At 37.4% G+C, this 23033-nt stretch overlaps 1 protein-coding gene across 8 annotated transcripts in view; it reads right to left on the minus strand.

Moving 5' to 3' along the window:
- Positions 1-433: 433 nt before the first annotated feature.
- RBMS3 (RNA binding motif single stranded interacting protein 3) overlaps positions 434-23033 on the minus strand; it is a 766388-nt gene continuing 743788 nt past the window's right edge. For 5 of the 8 annotated variants that reach the window (XM_050319193.1, XM_050319165.1, XM_050319175.1 and 2 more), the window contains 3 exons: positions 13055-13135; positions 10387-10514; positions 434-6599 (listed from right to left, as the gene is read on the minus strand). In XM_050319193.1, coding sequence (XP_050175150.1) covers positions 6593-6599; positions 10387-10514; positions 13055-13135 — 216 coding nt within the window. In that variant the 3' untranslated portion in view covers positions 434-6592. Of the gene's footprint in view, positions 6600-10382; positions 10515-13054; positions 13136-23033 lie in introns of those variants that run through there. The other 3 variants (XM_050319185.1, XM_050319221.1, XM_050319212.1) reach the window with 1 other exon arrangement.

Genomic DNA, 23033 nt, shown 5'->3' on the forward strand with positions numbered 1-23033 from the left:
AAAATGAAGTATGGCTTGCACTACCACTGCTTAGGCTGTACTTATTTCGTAAATAAAGATTTTCTGTCTTCCATGTGGCAAATTTTGCCCTGAAGTCACTCTTTAAAATAAGCCTCAGAAACAGAGGCAATGTTCTTCTAGCAGGTGCACAGCTGAGAACCTGGACAACAGATACCCATCAGCAGTAAATATTCAGTCTTGGTGTGAGAAAAACTTTCTCCTGCATTTCACCTCGAAGCACATGGGTGGTTGTGCTGCTGATGGGCCAAAAGAGTTGACTCGTCTCTCTGATTCTTTTCTTCCATTTGGTGAAGATGTGGAGGCAGCAGAATTTGCCGCAAAGCCTTTCTGCTCCCTCTGTTCTCAGCACAGAGCCATAGCCGTGGGAAGCCTCTGCAGAAAGGTGTCACAAGAACACAGAATCACCCAGCTCTTTTCTTTCTTTATTTTTTTATTGAAAGCTTCATCAAAGAAAACAGAAGTTTAAACCTAACATCCACTGATCTACAGAAAGCCCCAGGAGTGGGAAAATGGCAGCTATTTAGGGTTGTGTTACAAATGGAAAACATAAAAAAAAATAAATCATAGCAGTACAGATCTTTCAAAGACATTCTGAGACATCAGCACACAGATGCCCATATAAATAAGATTCATAATTTAATGTATCGCAGAGGTTCTGTGTTCTACATTTTGGCTACAGTGAGGTCTGTAAGGGCTTTAAAGAACCTCTGCCCCATTTTTGTGATGCATGTTTTCTTGAAAGGAAGTTCATCTGCTTTCAAAGCTGCTTTGATTTTTCATACAGATAGAATCTGTTCATTCTCCTTTTAAAAGGACAACAACTAAAAATTCCTAAATGAATTCTGTTCACTTCCTGGTTTTACATAAAATTGTTTTGCCTCTAAAAGATAGTAGAATTTTCTTCCACTCTGTAATACAGCATATTTATTAATACTTTAATTACATAAACATCATGTTCTCTTCTCTAGGCTGTATTTTTGGGCTTTTAAAAATATAACTGACTGTAAATTTCACCAAATTCATAAAATTATCATCCAAGAGAAAGACACTTAAAGGCAGAAAAATTAATATTGGGCAGATACTCTCTTAAGGACAACAGATCCAGATCTGGGAAGGTGCTTACACCTTGCAGACTTTCAACCTGCAAGGAAAAATGGATTTGTGAACCTGTCAAAGGCTGACATTTTTCACTTCATTATGCATTTTTATTAAGGTAAAGGAACTTGGCTGTCACTGTTGGGGAATTAACAACTGAACTGAACAACTGAAATAAACACAAGAATTTTTACTTATCATGGAAAGCTGAACCAACACTGGGATTCATTTCTTTTACAGCTTTACTCTCATAATTTTCTGTTCAATATTAACAAAGAGCATATTAATCAAGGGGAGAAGAAAGGGTCTCTTCTGCCTGCTTTGAGGCACAAAGGTGAATAAATCTCTGGGGTACATCCAGCGCTCTAGCCTATCTGGGGAACAGGAGCAATGCAGAAAAAGTTGGTGCTCTTTTTGAGAAGAAAATAACTCTCCTTACACTGCATCTTTGCTGCTTTCTGAGATTCTAGAAATCTGCTCCACTGAAGGGGAGAAGTCTGCTGCTCACTCAGCCCTCCTTCTGAGAAAGTGTGTGTGCATGACTGTGTGTATGTGTATTAGAAATGAATGGAGTCTTTGTTACTAGGGTCAATTGTCATTAAATAGAATAGACTAATGCATCAAATGTCAGCATTTTTGTTGTTTTCTGTTTTGCATTTCCATCACACCGTGACTGTTTTCTTAGTTCACGTGGGCTACCGAGAAAGACCAGGAAAACCCCTTACCCTAGGGCACTTCTTTTATATCCAGACCAATTTCATGTTAAATAAAGTTTAGAAAGGAAATGTTGACCATGCGTGTATCAAACATTACTATCTTCAACTACCACATTTGGTCTCATCACTAAAAATGGATTGATTCATTACTTTAAGCACATTATCACTCTTTAGCATGACTCTTGCCATAGGTGGAGTTAAGTGAGTCTGCCTAAACCTGTTTTGCTCATGTCAACCTCAGCACTAAAATGAAGTGGCATGAGGAGCACCATCAAGCTTAAAATCATGAAGCATGGCAATTTTTTAAACACTTAGTATCAGTCCCATCCTTCAGTACCATAAACAACATAATATAGATCCAAATACTATGACATATTAAAAATAAACTTTATTACAATGCAGGCTTCCTCAAATTTGCTGAGTTTTGGTACACATACATACATAAATAATACCCTTCATTTGATTTTTACTTGTGTAAAAATCCATTCGAATGCTACAGCCCAATTGCCCATTGAAAGGTTAAGCCCTCACTTCTCTAATGACCAGCCTTTATCTTCCACATTTGGGCATGCATCCATAGCAGAAGATGATACAAATGTGATGCAGTTGCTCTCAAATATGCCTCATTCTGCATTACGGTGGATTTCTTGACCAACACAACCAAGGCAGTCTCTTGGTAAACAGAACTATACAGGTAAGCACAGGCTAAGGACATTTCAAGAGTCTGTTTCACTGGAAGGCAATAAGAGGACATTCACAATTTGAGGCCTGACTGTCACAGGTGAAAAGTGCTTACAAAACCAGCAGTAGAGCCAGATAGGAAGAAGAGTCCCTCTGCAATCTCAGTGGGAACAGTAAGATTTTTCAGTGCCCTGATCTATACTTGGGTCAGCACCTGCGAGTATCATATTCTCTTCAGTTCCACTGTCTTTTTTTTTTTTTTTTTCTCGATGTTCAATGACAAGCCCAGGTATTCAGAAATTTCTAGCCATAATTCATAGTTTTCTGACACCCCTTCTGGATTTAACTTATAAGGTAAAACCAAAATTACCAAACCCAAACATCCAGATTTGATTATTTACAAGAATTCAGGTGTGATGGAAAGTACATACGCAGTTCAGCTTATGGATTGATGTTACTTCTAGACCTCTGGGCCAGGCACCATTGCCTTAGACATCTAGAGTTGTTTCTACAATCTTTCAGGAACTCTCCTGATATTTAAAGCTAAATTGGCAAGACAGACACAGATAGTGACTTTACAAATTCAGGTCTTAAAAAAAAAAAAAAACCACGAAAAAACCCAGAAACTTTAACAGTTAATACAGTTAATAATAATAAACCTTGAAAAAAATCATATTAGCCAGAACATAAAGAAAACCAGTTCTAGATTTCAGAGGCCACCAAGAATTCCTCTCCTATGACAATATCCATGTAGCATGTTGCTATTTCACTGTTCACTTTTATCACATTTTTAACTTTTAGAAATAAGTTACCACTTTCTGAGCACTTCGTATGTTCCAAATAAGCTTTTTTCTTACCTTATGATCTATGACTGTTTATACTCAAGGCTCACAGTGTTTATAATTCATAGACTTTCAGACCAGTTCACTGTTTTTTTTTTGGGGGGGGATCAGTAACAAGATGAATTGCATTTAAGGGATCCATTTTCTTTCCTCTTCTTCCTCTACTTCCTTGCTCTGTTTCTTTTGATTTCAAACACTATTGAACATTATAGCATGGGAAAAAAAGGGAACAATTCTAATACAGAATGCAATTGAAACATTTTAAAAGTGACAGGCACTGTGATATCATGTTGCCTGTCCGGCTTAATAAAAAACACTGAGATTGTTTAACTTCACTGAAAAAATAAGAAAAAATGTTTCTGAATGTATAAATAAAGCAGCAGAGTTCTGAATAGAAACAAGAAGGTACCTCAGCATATTCATCAGCCACATGGTAGCTACCTTGTAGCCTCATTGTTGATAGTAAATGAGACTTTTTTTGTGTCACATTAGAACTAACACAGAAAGAAATGTCTTTATTTCATACATAACTGACTTGTGCCGGGGATTATCTCCACTTGTACAAATAATTCAGAGAGAGACAGAAAGAGAGTACGTGTAGAAAGGAAGAAAATAAGGCTAGATTGATTTTTTTCCCTCCTATGCCCTCCAAAGAAAGAGGGAACCTTTATCCAAGGACAAAATTCAAGTGCCACTCTCAAAAAGCAACAAGTAATGAGACAGCATATGAAACAGAAAGAGAGGTGTTTTTTTTCTGATTTGAAAACATGTTGTGGGTGATGTTGTTCTTTTACTTTGGCATCATCTGGTTTTCAGAAGTGCTGAATATCCACTACTACTCTGGAGAAAGCAGTTTTACCACTTCTGAAAATCAGGCCCTCTTCCTATGCTGAAGAACCATGTCAACTTCCATTTCTCTCTTTTCTATGTTGCATATCTAGCAGCATTTATTTGGGAAACCCCCTCCCCCCTCCCACTATGTTAAAAAATACGATCTTGTTTTATTGATTTAAAAAAATAATTGTGTTTTTTTCCCCAAAAAATTCAGGTTAGGGAAACACAGATCTCCTTTTAGGATTGGGCAGCTGAATCAGATTGATCCAATACATATGTTTTAATTTCATTATTTTTAATGGATACCCTGTGTCTAATCCACCACAATAAATGTGATGAACCCTCCCCTCTCTTCTGGATGGAGGAAAGTTTAAAAATGTTTGGTTTAATTTTGACACACAGATATGTGTGCATGTATGTATATACTGAAATGCTGCTTCTCTTCTGCCTCCTTAAGGAAAAAAATCATCTTTTGACTTGCTTCTCACCTTTTCCATTTGTTTGTTTGGAAAAACTAAGGGCCATAATCAAGATTGCTCTATGGAAAATAACTGTCATTCCTAAAACAGAGTTTGGTGGGTTAAATTTAGTGTCTTTTTTTTTTTTTCTTTGCCTAATCATACTAATTAGTGATTGTCAGTCAACATATTAAGACAACAGAAATCATAGCAGAGAAGAACAGTTTTTAACTTCCTGCCTGCATGAAAATACTACATTGTTTTCAAAATTTCTGCTTCTGTTGGAGAGTAAAAATGAGAAGAAAGATCACATTTGCTTTCTCCTGCATCTACCTGGCAACTCAAATGCAACACTGAAAAATAAATACAGAACTAAGGTGGCTATGCATGCTGGACGATGACAAAGACTGAGGTGAAGAAATGAATCTGCGGTATGTAGGAATTCAGAAGGAAGACTGCTGTTTCAGTAGAAATACCAAAGATCAGGCAATTAAAGATAAAAACTCATCAAAATTAAAGCCCGCCTGGACAGATTAGTTGGTAACCCAATCCCCTTGCTTTGGGATGGTCTCCAAAGCACATAATCAAAAAGCTTCTAATACCAACTATTCTGAAATTTCCACTATAAACATATGCAGTATGTAAAACACCAGTGGAAGATAGTTTAAACAAACGAGAAAGTAAGAACTGGTCCGGCCATGTAGGTCAAATAAAGATAAAAAAAGAAAAAAACCTCTATCTTCTGGACTGCGTTAGGGTGTCACTTCATCTTTGGTATAAAATAGGCCATCCATAGGCTGCATTTGTTCACAACTAGGAAAGACTACAGAAATTGTCAACAATTTCTTCTATCTATTGCTTTTTTTGCACTTTTTTTGACCATAAGCTCCTATCTACTTAAGTTTTTTTTTTTATGCTCTTAAGCTAGGTTTTTGCAATGTGACAAGCAAAGCAGACTAAAAACTTCTTAAAGCTCATAAAAAAGACTGCAGATAAAAAGCACTAATGCTTTTGCTAGCGATCACGCTTTGTAAATAAAAAAATCTGCATTCTGCAAGAAAAAACCCCTGCATTCTCTATAATGCAGCAAGTTTTTTTCTCAATTCAATAACTTTACTGTAAAATGCTTTAGCCTTCTAGAATTTTTTTTTCTGTCAACAATTAAGACAAAGTTCATAAAAGTCCCAGCATTTTTCCAATCCTTTCAGTTGCCACAGTTCCTTTATCATCAACTTTTCTTCAAAAGAAGAAAATCATTTTCTTTTAAACTGTACAGTTTATTTTTTGTTCACCCCAAAAACTCAGTCTATTAAACTTCTGCACCAGCACCGGTGTGAGCAGTTTCAATTCATTCTCGGGTTTTCTAACAAGACGTTGACAGCTTGCCTTGAGAGCCTTTGACGTCCTTAAAATTAAGGCAATTAAGATTCAAGATAAACCTTACCTAAACATTTCTTTAAAAAAAACCAAAAAACCAAAAACCAAAAAGCACTCTAGATTTAAAACAAGAAGAAAAAGAAAATGAGAGAAAAAGAGTAGCTTAATTTTTGAGGAAGACAATTGGTTTTCATCGCAACTTGCTCCCTCTTGACATCATCAGTTTCTCTGTTTAAAAAAAAAAAAAAAAAAAAAAAAAAAAAAAATCTAGCTACGCCTCCAGGTAAATTCTGAATTCAAATGTTTGTCCAGATGAAATGTCAACCCAGCATTTTTCCTCTGGGTTTTTTTCCTTTAGTTGAAAAAAAAAATATAGCAAAAATAAAATTGTCAGACTACATGACAGAACCATTTGCACAGCACATAAAAACACTGTTTTGTTTTCATTGGGAAAGGTAGAAAAAAAAAGCATTCATTTGACGCCTGTGCAAACTGGAAGCCAACTTCTTGTTCAGTGAAGTTTCTCCATTCAAGGCAAAGATTTCAGACCGACATTCTTCAGTCCTGTTTATTGTCTGTAAAAACAATTGAATTAAAGTGGTCATTAAGTCAAAATAACTTTGAAATAGGTTTCTCTCCTTTTTTTCCACCCAATTCACTTTAAAAGTACTCCAAGCTAAACTAACTTCACAGCTGTTTAAATATGATACCACCAATAAACTGAAAATAGTCAGGCAAAACTAGGGAATTCCTGTTTTGGGGACATTAACACACTCTAAGCAGATGAATTTACTCTTGTTAATGCTATGCTTAATAGGCAGTCTAACTACAATGAAATGAGATGAATACATATAAATCTTTCAAAAGTAATTCAATAAGAGGGTGAATATTTTCATAATAATTAGTACCGCCATTTATTTTGGATACTAATAATGAAATGAAGGATAAAATTACAATAAAAGATACATCCAATTTGCTAGAAATAACACATTTTCTGATGGCAACAACAATTAAACTGTGGAGCAGTCTGCTTAATGAGCCAGTTATGGCTAGCTTAGTAGAAACATTCAACATAATATGAATTAGAAAAATATATTTTTTGATCATATAGTGTTAAATCTTTTTAAATTTAGCACAGGGAATAAGCAAAACTATTGACCTTTTTCTTAGAGAAGATAACTCTCATTTTCTGTTTTTGAGGTTTCATGTCATTTAAAGATATGTCACATCAAACTTATCTTAACAAGACTGTGAGATCTTTGGGGAGATGTAGAACCTACGTATACATGCTGTTCCATGTCTAGGGCTATCAGTAAGGGTCAGCTGTTGTTTTTCCTACAGTCCTCAAAACTTAAATGGAAAAAATCCTTTTCTGACCAAAGCTTAACAAAAGAAAATGCAGTATCTCTCCTTTTGCACGCATTAACACTTTTGCCTTTCGTAGTTTAAAATTAGTTTTAAAATTATGAGTTAAATTGTGAGGAATGTCGATGTCCTAACATTTGCCACAGAACTTTTTGTCTGGGATGGCAAACCTAAAACTACAATTTTAAATTTACCAAAGGATTTTTCCCTTGCATGATGCCAGAAAAATAGTATTTTGAATGTCAACAACAAATTTATGTGGAATGCAACAATTAACTATTTTCTTCAGATTTTCTCTGCATAATTTCCGGTAGGAGTATTCAAGTTGAATGCTCACCTTCTGAGGTTTTACTGCTGCTCTGAGTAGAGTGGCTGGTGTCACCAAAGGGTCACAGCACACGCTCTCTAATCTAACCTGGCATTGATTTTGCCCACAAAAACCTCCAGAAAAACATAATTCTTTCCACATTTAAAATTAGAGTAGGTCGTCCAGCAGATTTCTGCATGCAGGTAAGAGTGTATTCTTTTCTGGGGCAAGGATATCCACTGATCTCCATTTCATAGGTTTTGCACTTTTATGTGCAAAATTAAATATTTACATGGAAAAAAAAGTAGTAAGGTCTAAAACAATTAAGGTGAGTTCCTCATAAAGTAGATTCCTCTGCTCAGAAATCAAGAGCTGTTCTACCTATACAATAGTTAGCCAGGTTTTTGACATGAAGTTACCATTTCCGAACATCTTTGGGTGGGATCCTCAAGTACAGAACTCAGCATATTAAATAAAAGAACATGTATGCTGATTAAAGAAGTGGAACTTAAATTTTAAGTTTCGTGGTTTATTTTTACTTACAAAGAGAGTACAGAGTCCTTATACCACCCAGTTCATTCTTAGTACATTGTCTCTCCTTTGTTGCCTGCAATTTCATGATTGTTGTAAAGAAAATAAATATAAGGAAATATGGTGTTATAACTTTTCTCCTGACTGATCAGCTCCTATGAAATAATTTTATACTGTCTGCCTTTTCCTTTGCCTTTATCTAACAAAATCATTGGGCAGTCATGTTAAATACTTTCTCTTATCTTGCTTTGATAATTGCTGTTGTATATTAGGCATGATGTTTGTTATCAATAAATGTGCCCTTGAGTAATAAAATTATATTTTAATTATAAAAAAACTTCATTTGGTTTTATATTAGAGGTTACTGAAATATTTTGTCACAAGTTATGTTGTGTATATTGTGTATAGTTTGCTTGTTTCTACAGCTTCCCACACTGCATTTCTGCCTGTAACTGGCAGACATAAATAGAGGGCCCATTTCATAAAAAAAATACTGAAATAAGTATAATAAAAAAATCTGTAGTGGATCTGTGTGATTAAAAAAGGGAGAAATTTCCCTGAATATAAATGCAAGTGCCATTAAAGGTATATCCATCATTGCAAAAAGGCTGTAGCTGACAAGGAAAGATGAGGGATCTCATTCTCAGGAAACTCACCACATTGGCAAGAAACACAGCACCCACAGAATTGCAGTGCTGTTTCCTCTTATGTGGGAAAAATGCCAGACTCTGCTGCTTACAGCTACCTTATGAGGCCTTCTAAACCTAAGTCCTTCTGCTTTGAGACTTAAGCAAAAGGAAACAGAGACACAGGAATGGCCAGATCCAAAGGCTACAGAACACAGTCATCAAAGCAAGTCAAAAGGATGGTATAGACATATATTTCTCTCTTTGCCCATTATATTCTATAAGGGTTTTGCAATAATTTATTTATGGGTGCTACAGAGAGACTCTTGGCTAGAAAGATACACGTGCATAGACTGTGTCTCCAATTGGGTACATCGACAAAAAGCTTTTGATTGATTGCCTTTGTAATATGTACATACAGACAGATATGGGCATGACAAAAAAAATAGAGGTCTTCTGTTTTACGGTGGTCAAAAAGGGAGATTGTGTGATCTGAAACCATTTGCTACTCATATGATAGGTAAACAAATGTATCTTCCCCTTCCAGATTTCAAAAATGAAGTAAAGTAATTGACAGACTGGTAGAATTCTAATCTTTCCTATACCAGCTCATATCTGATGCCTCTGTAAGTACTGAGTCATGATGCATTGACTGACATATCTAACATATTTCTTGTCTGGCTATTTGTCTTCTTTCTTGTCCAAGATAAAACATGTGTAATTCTCTTTTCACACTGATGCTGCTGTTCAATATACATGTATTAATAAAGGATTCAGTCTGTGCTTCTTCCTAGAATCTGTCCAACATTGATCAGTCCCAGTGAGTATCCTGTCGCTAAGTAACTTCCCTTTGTGAAGACTGCTTTTATTGTAGTAAAGAGAAGCTGTGATTGAGGATTACTCTGAAGATGAATTAGGAGTTCTAAATCCAGCTGTCAGTGTATAAATTTTGAACTTTCCAAGGTATTCCATGGGAAGTAAACAAAAGGAGCAGAGGAATGGAGACAGACTGAGCAGCGCCTCTCCTCACCTCTTTCCACTCATTCTTTTTCCATTTCCAGTTCTTGACCGCTCAGTGTCTGCATGGCACCAATTTTGCACAATCACAAATACCAACTTGGGGTAATTCATACTGCTTCATTAACTACACTTTCAGAAAGAACCCTTTACATGTGCCAGTGTGTACTATGCCAATATTTTCACCATTGCAAATTTAAGACCTTTTTAACCTCTGATGCCAGATGCCACTTTAGCCCAGCGTGACGATTGTTAACACAGTTGCTGAGATTCTTCTGAGTCCAGAAAAGCAGCAGACAGTTAGAGAGCATATCACTGTAGGCAGGAACTCAAGGACATTTTGCCAAGGTGAGGCCATCAGCCAAAACCTTTTGCTAATTACAGTGCTACATATCCAGAATTCGTCTGAACTTAACGAAGCTACTCAGAATTTATGCTGCTGAAACAGGGAGTTGAATTTGGCCTGCTATAATCAAGAAGCAAAACCTTCTGGCTACCAAGCATATGCATACTTACTTAGACTGTTGGTAAGAATATGCAGGCGCATGTTCACTGGATGTTTCCACTGTCATCTGTTGCTGTTGACCACTGGCTTCCTGTGATGAAGATGCTACTGTCTGTGGAGACGTATCAGCAACAACACCCTAGGGAATCAAATGAGGACAAGAAAAACTTAGTAATTTTACTCACTGCAGTAAATTAGGCAAAACAGCTCAGAATCAGCTCACCATTCCTGTATTTCTCCAGAGAATGAGAGAGTTTGAGGTAGCAGAACCACATGCTAACACAACAAACTCCATCATTAGTTTTAAAGGGCTAATTCAGCAACAAGAAGCTTTCTCATCATAACAGTCGTACTTTACTCTCACAGGCTGCAGTGGAAAACACTTCCACCTTTGAGGGAAGTTCTCTGTCCATTCAAAGCCAGAGGCAAGACTTCTGACTTTGGCGGATTCTGGGCTTTACTTCTTGTCTTTTTCACAACATATGTATGGCTCTTCTAATTTTCACCTACCTACCTCAATTCACAGTTAGTTCACAATTATTTTGTTTGACTTAAAATGCAATAAAGGAAGAACCTAGGCCTCCTGCTCTCCACTTTACTACACATCCAACAGAAATGTAGCCACCTTAGAAAAATACTGCCCTTCTCTTCGCATTGCTTTTATGCATGTTCCCTTCAAAATAAATTTGTTTTATGCTAAAGACATTTATCTGTTAAGTCAAAGCTCCAATGAAGTTTTGTTTTATTTATATGTTTGAAAGAAGTAGCTAAGAAAACACACAAAAGATTATATGTATGAACTTAACATTATGCATAGCTTCTTATCCTGTTTAGACAGTCTGAGTAATACTTGGTTTCAGTTTTTTTGTACTCTTTCAAAGTAAGCTACATTTTCTCTTTTACTCTCATGCTTGGAGTGTTGGTCACATAAACAGCAGGTCTCTTCAGGGAACATGCTTTATTACTCTATTGCACACAACAGAGCCAGAAGAGGGAGCACAAAGCACTTGCTTTGTTTTTATTTGAGTCCTGTGTAAACAACAGGTAGTTTATTTTAAAGCATCTGTTAAAACATCAGTTTCATTTTTCAGAAATTCTTCATATTTATTGCTTAACAGACTGTCAGTATTATCTTTTTCTGTCTACTTCCTTGTCTTTATCCTTCTGTTTGTGTCCATCTCATCTTGAGATTGTAAGCTCTCTGGTGCAGAGATTTGAATTTTTTGGTCTCTGCCTGTGGAGCATCCAGCATGGTAGGATCCTTGTTCATGATGCTACATGAATACAGATAAACATTAACAATAATCATCATCACTGGCTCAGTGCAAAACAGGGTATATATTCAGATAATATATGGATTATTATAGTAGATAGTTACTGCACCATGTTACTTTAGAAGGCATGAATATACCAGCAGGTGACGGGGAGGCGAGCTCAGGAAGAATTAATTTAAACTCTCGTTTGCACAGGTCAGCATGGTGTGCAGCCAATACTGTTGGATGAATCACTCTCCATCCCACCATCTCCTTTTAATTCATATTTGTATCTGCCCAGTTCAATACTTAAGAATGGCATTTGAAAAGAGGCACCCATGGTGCATTTATAAACAAATGAGGCTTAGGGTGAAATGATACCGAGGTAAAAAAAAGACTGAAACAGGATCAGATCAGTATGACACAACAGAATTAGCCTTTCCTGTGGGACATTATTTGGGAATGATTGCAAAGAACTAGGAGAAAACAGGATAAGCCCACTTGACTGCTGGTGGAACCATGTCACCAGTACCACTAACTCAGTATCCTCACAGCACAGAGTAGTAATAGCACAAAATCCAGAGACCACACAGCCGAAGACAGAAGTTCAGAGACCCTGGCACTCCTTGCCTTACCCCAGAGTGGGGCAGAAGTTGTTAATAAAAGAAGGTAGTGCCAAAGAGAAGCACACAGGGAAGAGGATAACAAGGTTCCCTCCTCTTGCTGTGCTCAGTTGCCCTTATGAAGCTTCACAGAAGTGGAGGCCAAGCTGACGCTCTCCCGGCAGCTTGTGGTCTACAGGGTTGAGTAAATACTTACTCATTAGACTGTCATCAGCATGACTCAGCCCCAAGGAGGGAGGGAGCGAATCCTTCCTCAAGGATGAAAAGCACTCAGTCAGTGCAGCATCCTCCACGTCTGTATATACAAGAGGAAGGTTTCCATTGCTCAATCACTTTTTCTGGTCGCTAAATGTTTCAGCAATTACCTATGCTTGCTAAGGACCGCATCAAACCCTCTTGCAATCTTCTCTTCTTGAAATCTCTTTTGGTTTCGTGGTCTGCCTGCTGGGTTTGTTTTCCTGTCTCTTCCCATCTCCCTCCCAAGTACATGGGGAAAAAATAGTCATAATCACTGATGTTTTACTCCACGTCCTGCTGTACAACAAAACAAATGCAAAACAAGAGCCCTTGCAAATAATTAAAAAAAAAATAAAATAAAAATAGGGGTTAGAAAAGAGAAGGAAAAGAAAAGAAAGAAAACAAAAGAGGAAGAAATGTACAGTTCTAATTTTAAAAGCTGGGAGCTTCCAGCCACCTCAGTAAAGAAACTTTAGGCCCCTTTCAAACCACAGGTGCAAGAAGAAATAATAGATAAGAGTTCTGCTACCCCTTCACTCTACTTTCATGGATGGAGATAAACTTACTTCAATAGGGACAGCTGTTGGAGGCACAGGAGTATACTGGGGAATGTAGGTCCCTTGCATAGGTGCAGCAGCAGTCATGTACTAGAACAAATCAAAAGCACATGAACAATAGAAAACCACGATCAAGATTCATTAAACCATATGTTAGAAGCATGACACTGTTTCAGTTTCCCATTCTGAGTTTTTTAGTTAGTGTATAGCATGTTATTTTTTTTAATTAAGGATTTTAGGCAATGGTAGAACATACCCAGGTACTAAAAAACATAATCTTGAACTTCAAAGCCAGGTCCTATCTGAATATAGGCAATAGTAAACATCTTACTGATGGAGTTAGATTGTTCACAGGTTCTCTAAAACTGAGAGACTACTATTTGTACTTACAAATAACCCTGTGGAGACATGACAGCAGTCATGTCTAAACAACGACACCAACAAAATATGAAGCATAAAATTTGAGAGGTTTATTCCAGTCTATATTTAATTCTGTTAGTAATAGCAGTTGAGTTTACAGGGATACAAAGCTTCAGGAAGGTGCAATCTAAGACAGGAGGAACAAAGGAGGAAGATTTATCTGGGAGTTTCTCCTTTTGTACACAGATACTTTAGCTAAATTCTTATAGCTTGTCATTAATATCCAGGGATCTTTTCTATGCATTTTGAAACTTCTGCAAATTATCATATAACACTTTGTATTAGCTTCTCTGAAATATTCTCTCTCCCAAGTACTACCTGACAATCCTTTTTAAAATTCATGTGTGCATGTGAATTTTGTCATTGGCATGGCACTAATCTTTTTATATACAGCACTTCTTAAAAAGCTCTTGAACTGAACGCAACAGCAATTGTTCAGATTTTCAAATAAAGTATCAATATTAAGTCCTCAGATCTATATGTACCGTTCTTTCTACAATCCTGTCCTAACTACATCTTCACTAACAAGAATCTCGGAATGTGGCCAATCCCCCAAATGACTGTGTGACACTTCCACTACATGTTATCTTCAAAGACACACCAAAGATCTGAATCGCCCCAGAATGTATTTGATGAATTTTAAAATGAGTTAAGTATAGCTTTGCTTCCTGGCAGAGCTAGGAAGTGCTTGCAAGATTTTATTCCGCTGTTTGTGGTAAAATTTACATTTAAAGCACTCTCTCACCTCAATTCTAAACTAACTGGATGGTTTGATTTGCCTGTCACAAACATGCATCATGAAATTGCAAGGTGGGGTGCAGTCTGCAGCAATGCTAGAGAAAGGCCTTAGGGAATGACAACAGCATATTTAAGAATCTCACAGCTAAGTCCTGAAGTCTTCTTTCAAGTAGAAGAAAATAAAAATCATTTAGGTGAAGTTATATTATATTTTAAAAAAATCAGTGAGGATCATACATGCCATAGAATTTATACTTGCAATATGAGCAGCATATGGTGTTGAAAACCATTACAATATTTTGCCAGATTTCACAGTGTTTTCCATAACTTGAGCAAAGTGATGGGAGTGTCCCCAGTGTCTGTGTGCCTGTATCAGGCCATGTTTTTCTTCAGATTTTTTCCTTGTTCTTCAGAAAGAGAACTGAATTCAATACTGTTTTTTATGAAGGCTAACGCACCAAAAACATTAGGCCAACTATCCCTATTGTACTCAGTACAGTTGGGTTATTCTCCTGCCTTACAGATTAAGAGCTAATGAGAATGTTACAGCAGGGTGTTCCAAAGCTGCTTCCGCTCCATTCATTCTGCTTTGTAATGTTGCCATCACATGTTGGGAAGACATCTGCTGTGTGGCATTGTTCTAAATGTGTCAATATTTAACAGTGACCCGAAGCACTCATTCTTACAGTTCTACAAAGACCTGTAAGGGTTTTAAACATCTATGTAGGCTAGCTTCACTCAGACAAACATATATAGATTTTAATTGAAAGTGTTGATTTAAATAATAAAGTGGCCTTATTCAACTTGGACTTCCTCTGAGTTGGAACTAGCAGAAGATCAATGTGCAGACTTGTAAGATGCCATTGTCTGTCATTCTCTTATCTCACACACAAACCCAAACAAGTTTTAATACACAAATACCAAATTATTCAACTGCTTTTTAATTCAGACCAGTCCACTTTTTGCAAAATCCTTTGGCACTGAGTTCTGTAGCACAACTGAAACTGTCTGGGAATTAACTGATGTCTTTGCTAACTGTGAAAGCACTGCTCTCAGTACTTGTGCAGTTTCTTACTCTATTGTTATTTTTTTCCTCTTGAGGCAGATCCTGATCTTACTTGCCAGACTACTTTGTGTAGCTTCCTTCACTGCTATACAATTGCTAGGGAAAACTGCACTGCTAACTTGAGTGTCACTGGTGGCTCTGGCCAAACTCTGTTTTCCAGACACTCACACCGCCCCACAATCTCCCAGTTCAATTTATTGCAGGAATTTAAACTGAATTCAACCAAATAGCAAGTGATTTAAAGTTCTGGAGAACAAAGCTATCTAGTTGCTTGCCAGACTCCCTCCTGAAGAACTGAAGGAAAATGTCTGCTGTAATGGTGGTTCAATTTTTTGTATAAATCCTTCAGAGTTCTATAATTAAAAAACAAAATCACGTTCTGGGCCAAATTAATTCCACCAATGGCACCTAGTTATTTGTGGCAAAGAATTTGATCCTAATAAAAGTTAGCCAAGGCTCATTCCTACAGAGCATTGCTGCTTATCAACTGGCCCTTGACCACACAGCAGCAGTGGTCTGTATTACACATATTGTGCCCTTGGTGGAATGTCCAAACATATTTACTTTCTTTATCTTTATGACTGTAAATATACCCTCATCATTTCAGGAAAGAGTAATTTGGTCAGCAATTAAACATGTTACTTGGGCTTGGAACTGATGCTCAGTCTCCAGGGTCTCACTTTTAGCATCCATTGAGGCTTCTGTGAAAATCTTTATCAAGCTATAAAGGAAAACTACGGCTTAGTTCTCAGAGACACACAACTGGTCTTTAGTATCCCTCACATGCAGCAGAGGGAGTCCCTTCTGAGACCACATGAATTTGGGACTGTCTGTCCTGCTGCATCAGTTTTTATCATGGGAAGCCTAACGCTGAGAAGCTGCTTTAGTTTAGTTTGTATAATGAAAGAGGAAACAGATTATTTTTTGTTATAACTGACATTAGCTCAATCAAGTTTACATGTATTTCTTTTCTTTGTGAACTACATAATCCTAATTCTCTGATCTCACAGGATAAATGAAGATTACATAGTGCTAAGGCACAATGTCACTGTTGATACTTACATCAACGGGTTTGGATAATGCAAGAGTTGTTGCATTATTCCTTGTCATGAATATTCACAGTTGGTTGTTTAGCAGAAAGCTTCCTGAACACTGCTGTTCAGTAGCTTCCACACCCAGACACAGTGAGCCCACTGAAATCTGTGTCTCTCTCTCGGTCCCCCAGATACTTTACCTAGTTACTCTATAAAATAGGGTGCTCTGAATGTGCTGGAGTGAGTGGCACCCATGCTGGGAGGTGGAAAAGAGCTTTAAAAAGAATTATGGGATTTAAAGAAAAGTTAAACATTTTATATCTACTCAGCTTAAGACCACCCAGGATAAAAATTCTGGTCTAAAGGCATGCTTAGCTGAGGGACTCTGTTGTAATGCAGCTCCATTTGGATCACAGTTCCTGTAGATGTACATAGTTTCCATATGGCTTCCCATCTACCTCAAGAAACTCATGTAACTTGGAAGCAAGCAGATGGCAAACAAAGAAGGCATCTGTGTCAGAAGATCATCACTGAGATTTATTTTCTCCATGAACCACACTCACTACAGTACTTTATCCACACATACGTGTGAAAAAGAGACAGCATGACTCACATGCTCAGCCTAGCAGTAGCCGGCTAATTCCACTAAATATTAGTATTGTAGGCACTGAAATGAGAGAATCTGAAAGAGCCAAATCCATTCTTTCTTTGTCATATGTTTCCATCAGGATTAAAGATTTTTGAGCTGTAATGTGATCGGTCTTTCAACGAAGTATGTGCAAGGCATAAGAAAGCACCGTTCATTCTTCCACAACTGTACAGGCTTTGTGGGTCTAAAATTAGAAGCTGGTTATTTCTGACAGAAAAAATGAATAGTGACTCTACATGCACAGATGATGGATCTGGAGGGTGTAAGGGAGATTTTTTTGGCACTTTGATCCTTTGAAAGCTGGTAATTTCTACTACAGAAAAAGAATACACTGTTGGTGGCAACATTCTCTTAATTTGATTGTAGACTATTATTTTCTTCATACAGTACACAGAATGCATGTTCTCATCACTGAAGATATACAGTATTATAATATAATTCATGCTTTATGATGCCTGACTGCTTAATTCAGACTGCACTTATCGGGGTACTCATTTAGCCTATATGCTACATTAACAATTCTACTCACATCTCGCTCAGTGGGATTTTTGGTTTTCACCATTTTGAAACTACTTAAATGTGTGGAAAAATACATAGTTAGAAAATAAGAGAGTATTAGGGTACATTTACAACTCTGCCCTACTTTTAGATGCTACCCTCAGTGACCACAAAGAGTTAAAAGAAAGGAGGTAACGAATGAGGAGGTGGGTTGAGGGGAAAAAATGAAACTTCGAGAAGGATCATGTTTAATTCAGAGAGCAATATCAGTTCTCAGAGATCAGCAAACAGTGGGGTATCCCAGCCTGGATCCAGCAAGACTGGTGTTAAGCCTGCAGCAAACACTAAACCCATAAAGGTGACAAGCATTGGGAAATAAAAAACAGGAGGAAGGCAACTGCCTGCACCAGGCAGAGTGAGGGAGCATGTTGCAGTAGGATAATATGTTTTAACCATCAAAGGTGGAGCTGAGTAACCTGCAGGGAATTTACAGGAGCTTTTACCTTGAGAATATGGCCCAGGTAATGTCCATTTATTTATTTGCCCTAGTAAGCCTCTAGCATGACTTTCTGAGGCCCAGATTAATGCGAAGTCAGGCAACTGCCTAACAGCTGAGGTACATAGCAAACACCCCACACACCAGCTATTAGTTATGGAATTTCAACTGAAACAGGGCCTGAAAGAATGCCTCTTGCAAAACCAAACTATTACATCTACATCATCAGAAGGCTTTGGTTGCACACTCTGTTTAAATTCTGAAGGCCATCATTAACAGAAAGTATAAGAAACCACTCTAAAGTTCCATTCTATTTATAGCCCTAGTTGCCTATAAAATAACACAGCTGTGATTAGATGGAGACTGCTGCAGATATGTTAACTCTCTTGGTCACTATGAGTACTGTAAGATTTTACAGTTAATAAGTGGATCAATGTTGAATAAGTTTCCCAGTATAAAGAAAACCAAAAAGAATTTACAAAATGAGATATTAACAGATAAGTTTGTAGTAAATTTGGAAACCTCAAACAACACAAAATTAGGAGGGACAATGAACAAGGAAAAAATATTAAAGAAGCCTTTTATAAAATCAATGTGGAAATGCTGCTTTCTGGCATTTTGTTGTGGTTTTATATAAATGTATATCTGTTGCAAGAATCAAGGATCACCTTCCTTATTTCATCAGCTTCCATGTTCCTGAGAAGGCACAGATCCTTTAGAGTCAAGGTGAGAGCCAAACCACAGAAGCCTTGTACCAGCGTATGCTGGTAAGCATTTACACCACCGCAGCCTGCTGAAGGGAGATTAAATGGGATGTCTTACATGAGCAAATGCTAAACCATGTATTCTTCAGTGACTATTTGTGGTTTCATATCACTGCATGAGCTATAGCACAGTGATCATGACTTAGCTTTTCAGGATTCCCCGAATTAATGCCAGGGTTTGTTCGTGTTTTGGGTTTTGTGATTTTTTTTTTTTTTTTAAAAACCATCTGAGAAGTCTAGACACTGCATCACTTACAGAATTATGTGAAAACATTTGTGTTGCTGGAAAACTTAAGGAAATGAGTCTGTTGGCTGGATTTATTTTTATCATCTTTTTTTTTTTTTTCCCTACTCCATGAAGGAAACCTGCCTTCCCACTTTCAAGTCTCTTTCCCTGCAAAGAACAAAAACTGCATCTCTCTTTGAGCATTTTCAAGTGGTTATAACTGTAATGAAATATAGAATGAAACTGCTGCTTTTTTGTCTCTGGTTCCACCTTCTCATTTGAAAATATGCTGTTCTCCAATAGAAAAGAACACTGTCTTGCTGTGTCCTCTTATCCCATAGTCTGGCATGGAGACACAGGAACTCAGGAAGAGAAAAGGACCATCTAGTTCATCAGTGCCAGTGGCAGTTCAATGAAATACAATATCCAGCTGCCACAGTTTTTACTTTAAACTTAAAATATCTTTTGCTACACAGAAGCTTTCTCATTTTCCATCTCAACCCTGTACTTATTCAGTGGCTGTTATTAATTTCACTTTCTCCTAATTAAAGAATGAGAGAATAAATGATATGGAGTTTTACTAATAATTATCAGCCAGGCCTAAAATTTAATAATATAATGCCATTTTATCACACAATTGCCATAGCCCTATCAAGAACAGCACTGTCACTCAACAGAATCCCATCGCTGGCCCACTGCACTCTTTGTTCAGGCAGAGAATAGAAATCTTTACTGGATTTAACATTCCTTCCCCGCTGCTCAGTAATACAAATGTATTTAGGAATCCTGGCTATCAATTCCCTTTCAACCTTCCTAATGAGATGTTACCTAATTCTCTGAGCAAGTTAAATGAAGGTAGAGAGAATAATAACTTGAAGAACTATATTTGCAAACTAATCTCCTTTTCTCTTCAGGAGTTCTAAACATCCTTCACAAATCCCTATCTTTGGCAATCAAAGTAATACAAAGGTATAGAAGAAACAGTGCAGATGAGCTCACCTGCCCTCCCCCTCCGCCCCCTAGCTAACAGGTCTTTTCTTCTTTCTGAAATTCAGTCCTGCTACTAAAGCAGAGTGATCAGGACTACTCAGATAAAGACTAGTTAGAAGAAACAACTATGAGGTCAGTTCCCCACATACAACTGTGCACTATGCTCTCACTAGCGTAGTGCACAGCTCAATGTTTGTTACTGCAAGCACCATAAACAGATAAAAACCTAGCTCATTCATTTTAACCACTTTTCAGAGTCTAAAGGCTGGCATTACAAAGGAATTTGGTGAAATTCTCAAACCACTTGCATAGATCAGTGAAAATGGTGAAAAATAAGAAAAACTCATCAGGATGTGAAAATAAGTTCCCTTTCTGATTACATCTTTCATTAAGTGAAAACTTCTTATAGGAATACTTCTTTGAAACAAAATGTTTATATTACATTTTTCAGTTTATACATGGCTGTGGAACTTGACCCCAGGGTGCCAATGATTCTTGCAGTCCATGTCAGTGTACCTAGGCCCATGGTATTTTCACTCTTCCTCATGACAAAGCCTCTGTTGTAGGCAAGGATCCGTAGAGGTTACACAGAAATGTAAACTGATTCTCCCTGTATGACTGAATATATAAATAGCCCCAAGATGTGAAACCTGCTTTTTTTGCACGATTTGAATAATGCCATGCATCTGATAGATACATTTGCAAGAGAGCAAGACTTCTCTTATGTTAAAAAAAAGACCAAGATTCTGGAAATTTTTTGAACTTTCAATTCTTCCTTCTTCAGTTCTTACGCATTTCTCTACAAAAGGAGCATTTTTTTTTCCTAGTATCCTCTATGTATCTGTTCTATGAATGTACATTATGAGCTCTCTGGGGCAAGTTTTTGAGCAGAGGTTAGTGTATGACTTATTGCAGTCCTGTCTGCAGCACCCTATATAAGACCAGGGTATTGTGAATGTATCATAACAAAAGAGTATACTGCATCAGTCTTGGTCAGTCAGGGTCGGTAATCACTGCGATTCTGTCACATCTATATTCCACTTTCAGATCTCAAATACTGAAGAATAAAGGGGTGATGCAGCAGAATTATGACTGTAGATTCTGATATTAAAAAAAAAAAGATCCTTATGCACCCCCTTAGTTAGAAATTCTTAGGAAATTCCATCTGAATACAGTACTTCCAATTAGTCCCTGATGAATGGCTGCTAGTAAGATGAAGGAAGACTGATCTGTTCATTTTAGTATTTTCAGCATATGTAAAAAAAATGTCAGTGAATCTCTCAACATATGAGCAGATTAAACTACTATTAATTATCCATTCATATGAACAAATAAGTGCTTTCTAGAGGTAAACATGTCTTCTAGAGGCTATTAAATCTCCATTAATTTGAATTTTCTAAAGAGAAGCAGACTACTGTGTGCAAATATCCATACTGTATGGATGAAGCTGTTGTTAAAACAACAGAACTGCTTAGAACAACAGAAAAACTGTTAAATAACAGTTGCTTATCAATCACATACAACTTCCATTGCTCTTTCAGACCAGAGATAAAAGTGGACAGCTCGTTGGTCAACTTCCAAGAATGGCACAGATGAAAGCAAGGACAATTAATTACAAGATAAACCAAACCAAAAAGAACAGTAAAAAGAGACAAAAAGTCACCTGAATATTATTATATCTAATTATCCTAGAAAGAGGAGGAATTTCAACACCTCCTGCATGAAAAGGTAGTCATGCTGGACAGATGAAAGGTAGTAAGATACCACCAAAGTACAGCTGGGACATTCTTAAGAAGAGCTGAAGCATGATATTGCTCAATCCTTTGCCTCTAAAAGATCTCTAGAATCCAAAATATTTGGTTAACCATAATGAAAGATATCACTGGGGAAAGAAAGGGTTGAGAAGTGAGGAGAGGACAGGGAAGGGAAGAAAACATTTCAGTTCTTCATAAGAAAACAGCTGTTCACCAGTACCCTGCATCCAGAGATGAAGGAGAACTTGCCAATTCAGTGAGCAGAAAAAAAACTCGGAGACTTCACCTGTTGGGTCTTACACTGGAAGCTAACAGTGGTATTAGGAATGCCTTAAAAGCTGGCCTTCCTGAATTGATGGTCAACATGCAAGTCCAGGCTTAGGCAGGGGAAAACACATTCCCTCTGGGAAATGCTGTGCCCTTATGCCTAAGGATACAAGGAAAATCAGCCTTGGGCATGTGTGGATAAATGTCCTGCAAATCATGCACTCAGGGCTTCCAGGCTGCTTAACACGGAGTTGGTGGGTTTGAGTTGGGAGTTTGCAAGCTCCAAGAATCCTGCTTCCATATAGGTCCTCAGGTGAAGCTCTGGGATGCCCTTGCCTCTTCCTACACACCTGGAAACTGGCAGTCCCTCTTCAGTCTTTGAGCCAGTGCCCTGCTTTTCTTCCAGGACAATCCCACCAAGCTGCCTGCTCAAAGCAACATTCCTGGTGTTTTCTGACTTGGCTCCCAGACTAATCTCATCCTTGGTAAGCAGATCTGTAAGCCGACTCATTAGGAGATCTGGAAGCCTGCCCAAAGCATTGGATATGGTGAGGCTGCTCTGGAACATGAAATCCTGGGAGTGTTTTGCAGCTGATGCCTGAAAGCTGACATGGAGTAGGACAGCAACCAAGATGGACATTTTAAACCAGTTGGCAGCTGTCGAGACCTTGTAAACTATATCTTGTATTGGAAACATCATGAGGCATCATTTCCGAAAAGTAATTTTTCTTTGGAATTTCTGGCTCGTGGGAGAATCTTTCTGGTTTGTTTTGAGTTTTTAAAAGATGAATCAGAATGAAACCAAATTTCATAAGAAGAATTTCCAACAAACTGGAAACCATGAATGCTTCTCAGCCAACTATTCTTCTATCTGTAGCTTGAGCAAAATAATCAACCAAACCTGTATTTGGATTGGGTGGGGATAATAGAGAATACTAACCTTTAAAGGCTGGTGGCAACTTCAATACATTTAAAATACAGTGTTTAAAGTAATGCAGTGCAAGGTATTGCTTCTCATTAGCATAAAAATTGTTCTGTCAAAATCTTTAAATATATTTACATTATCATTAGCTTTGCTTACATGGC

The sequence above is a fragment of the Myiozetetes cayanensis genome, unplaced genomic scaffold (genome assembly GCF_022539395.1).
Source record: "Myiozetetes cayanensis isolate MyiCay16 unplaced genomic scaffold, myiCay2020 scf1, whole genome shotgun sequence".
In the NCBI taxonomy this organism is placed as follows: Eukaryota; Metazoa; Chordata; class Aves; order Passeriformes; family Tyrannidae; genus Myiozetetes; species Myiozetetes cayanensis.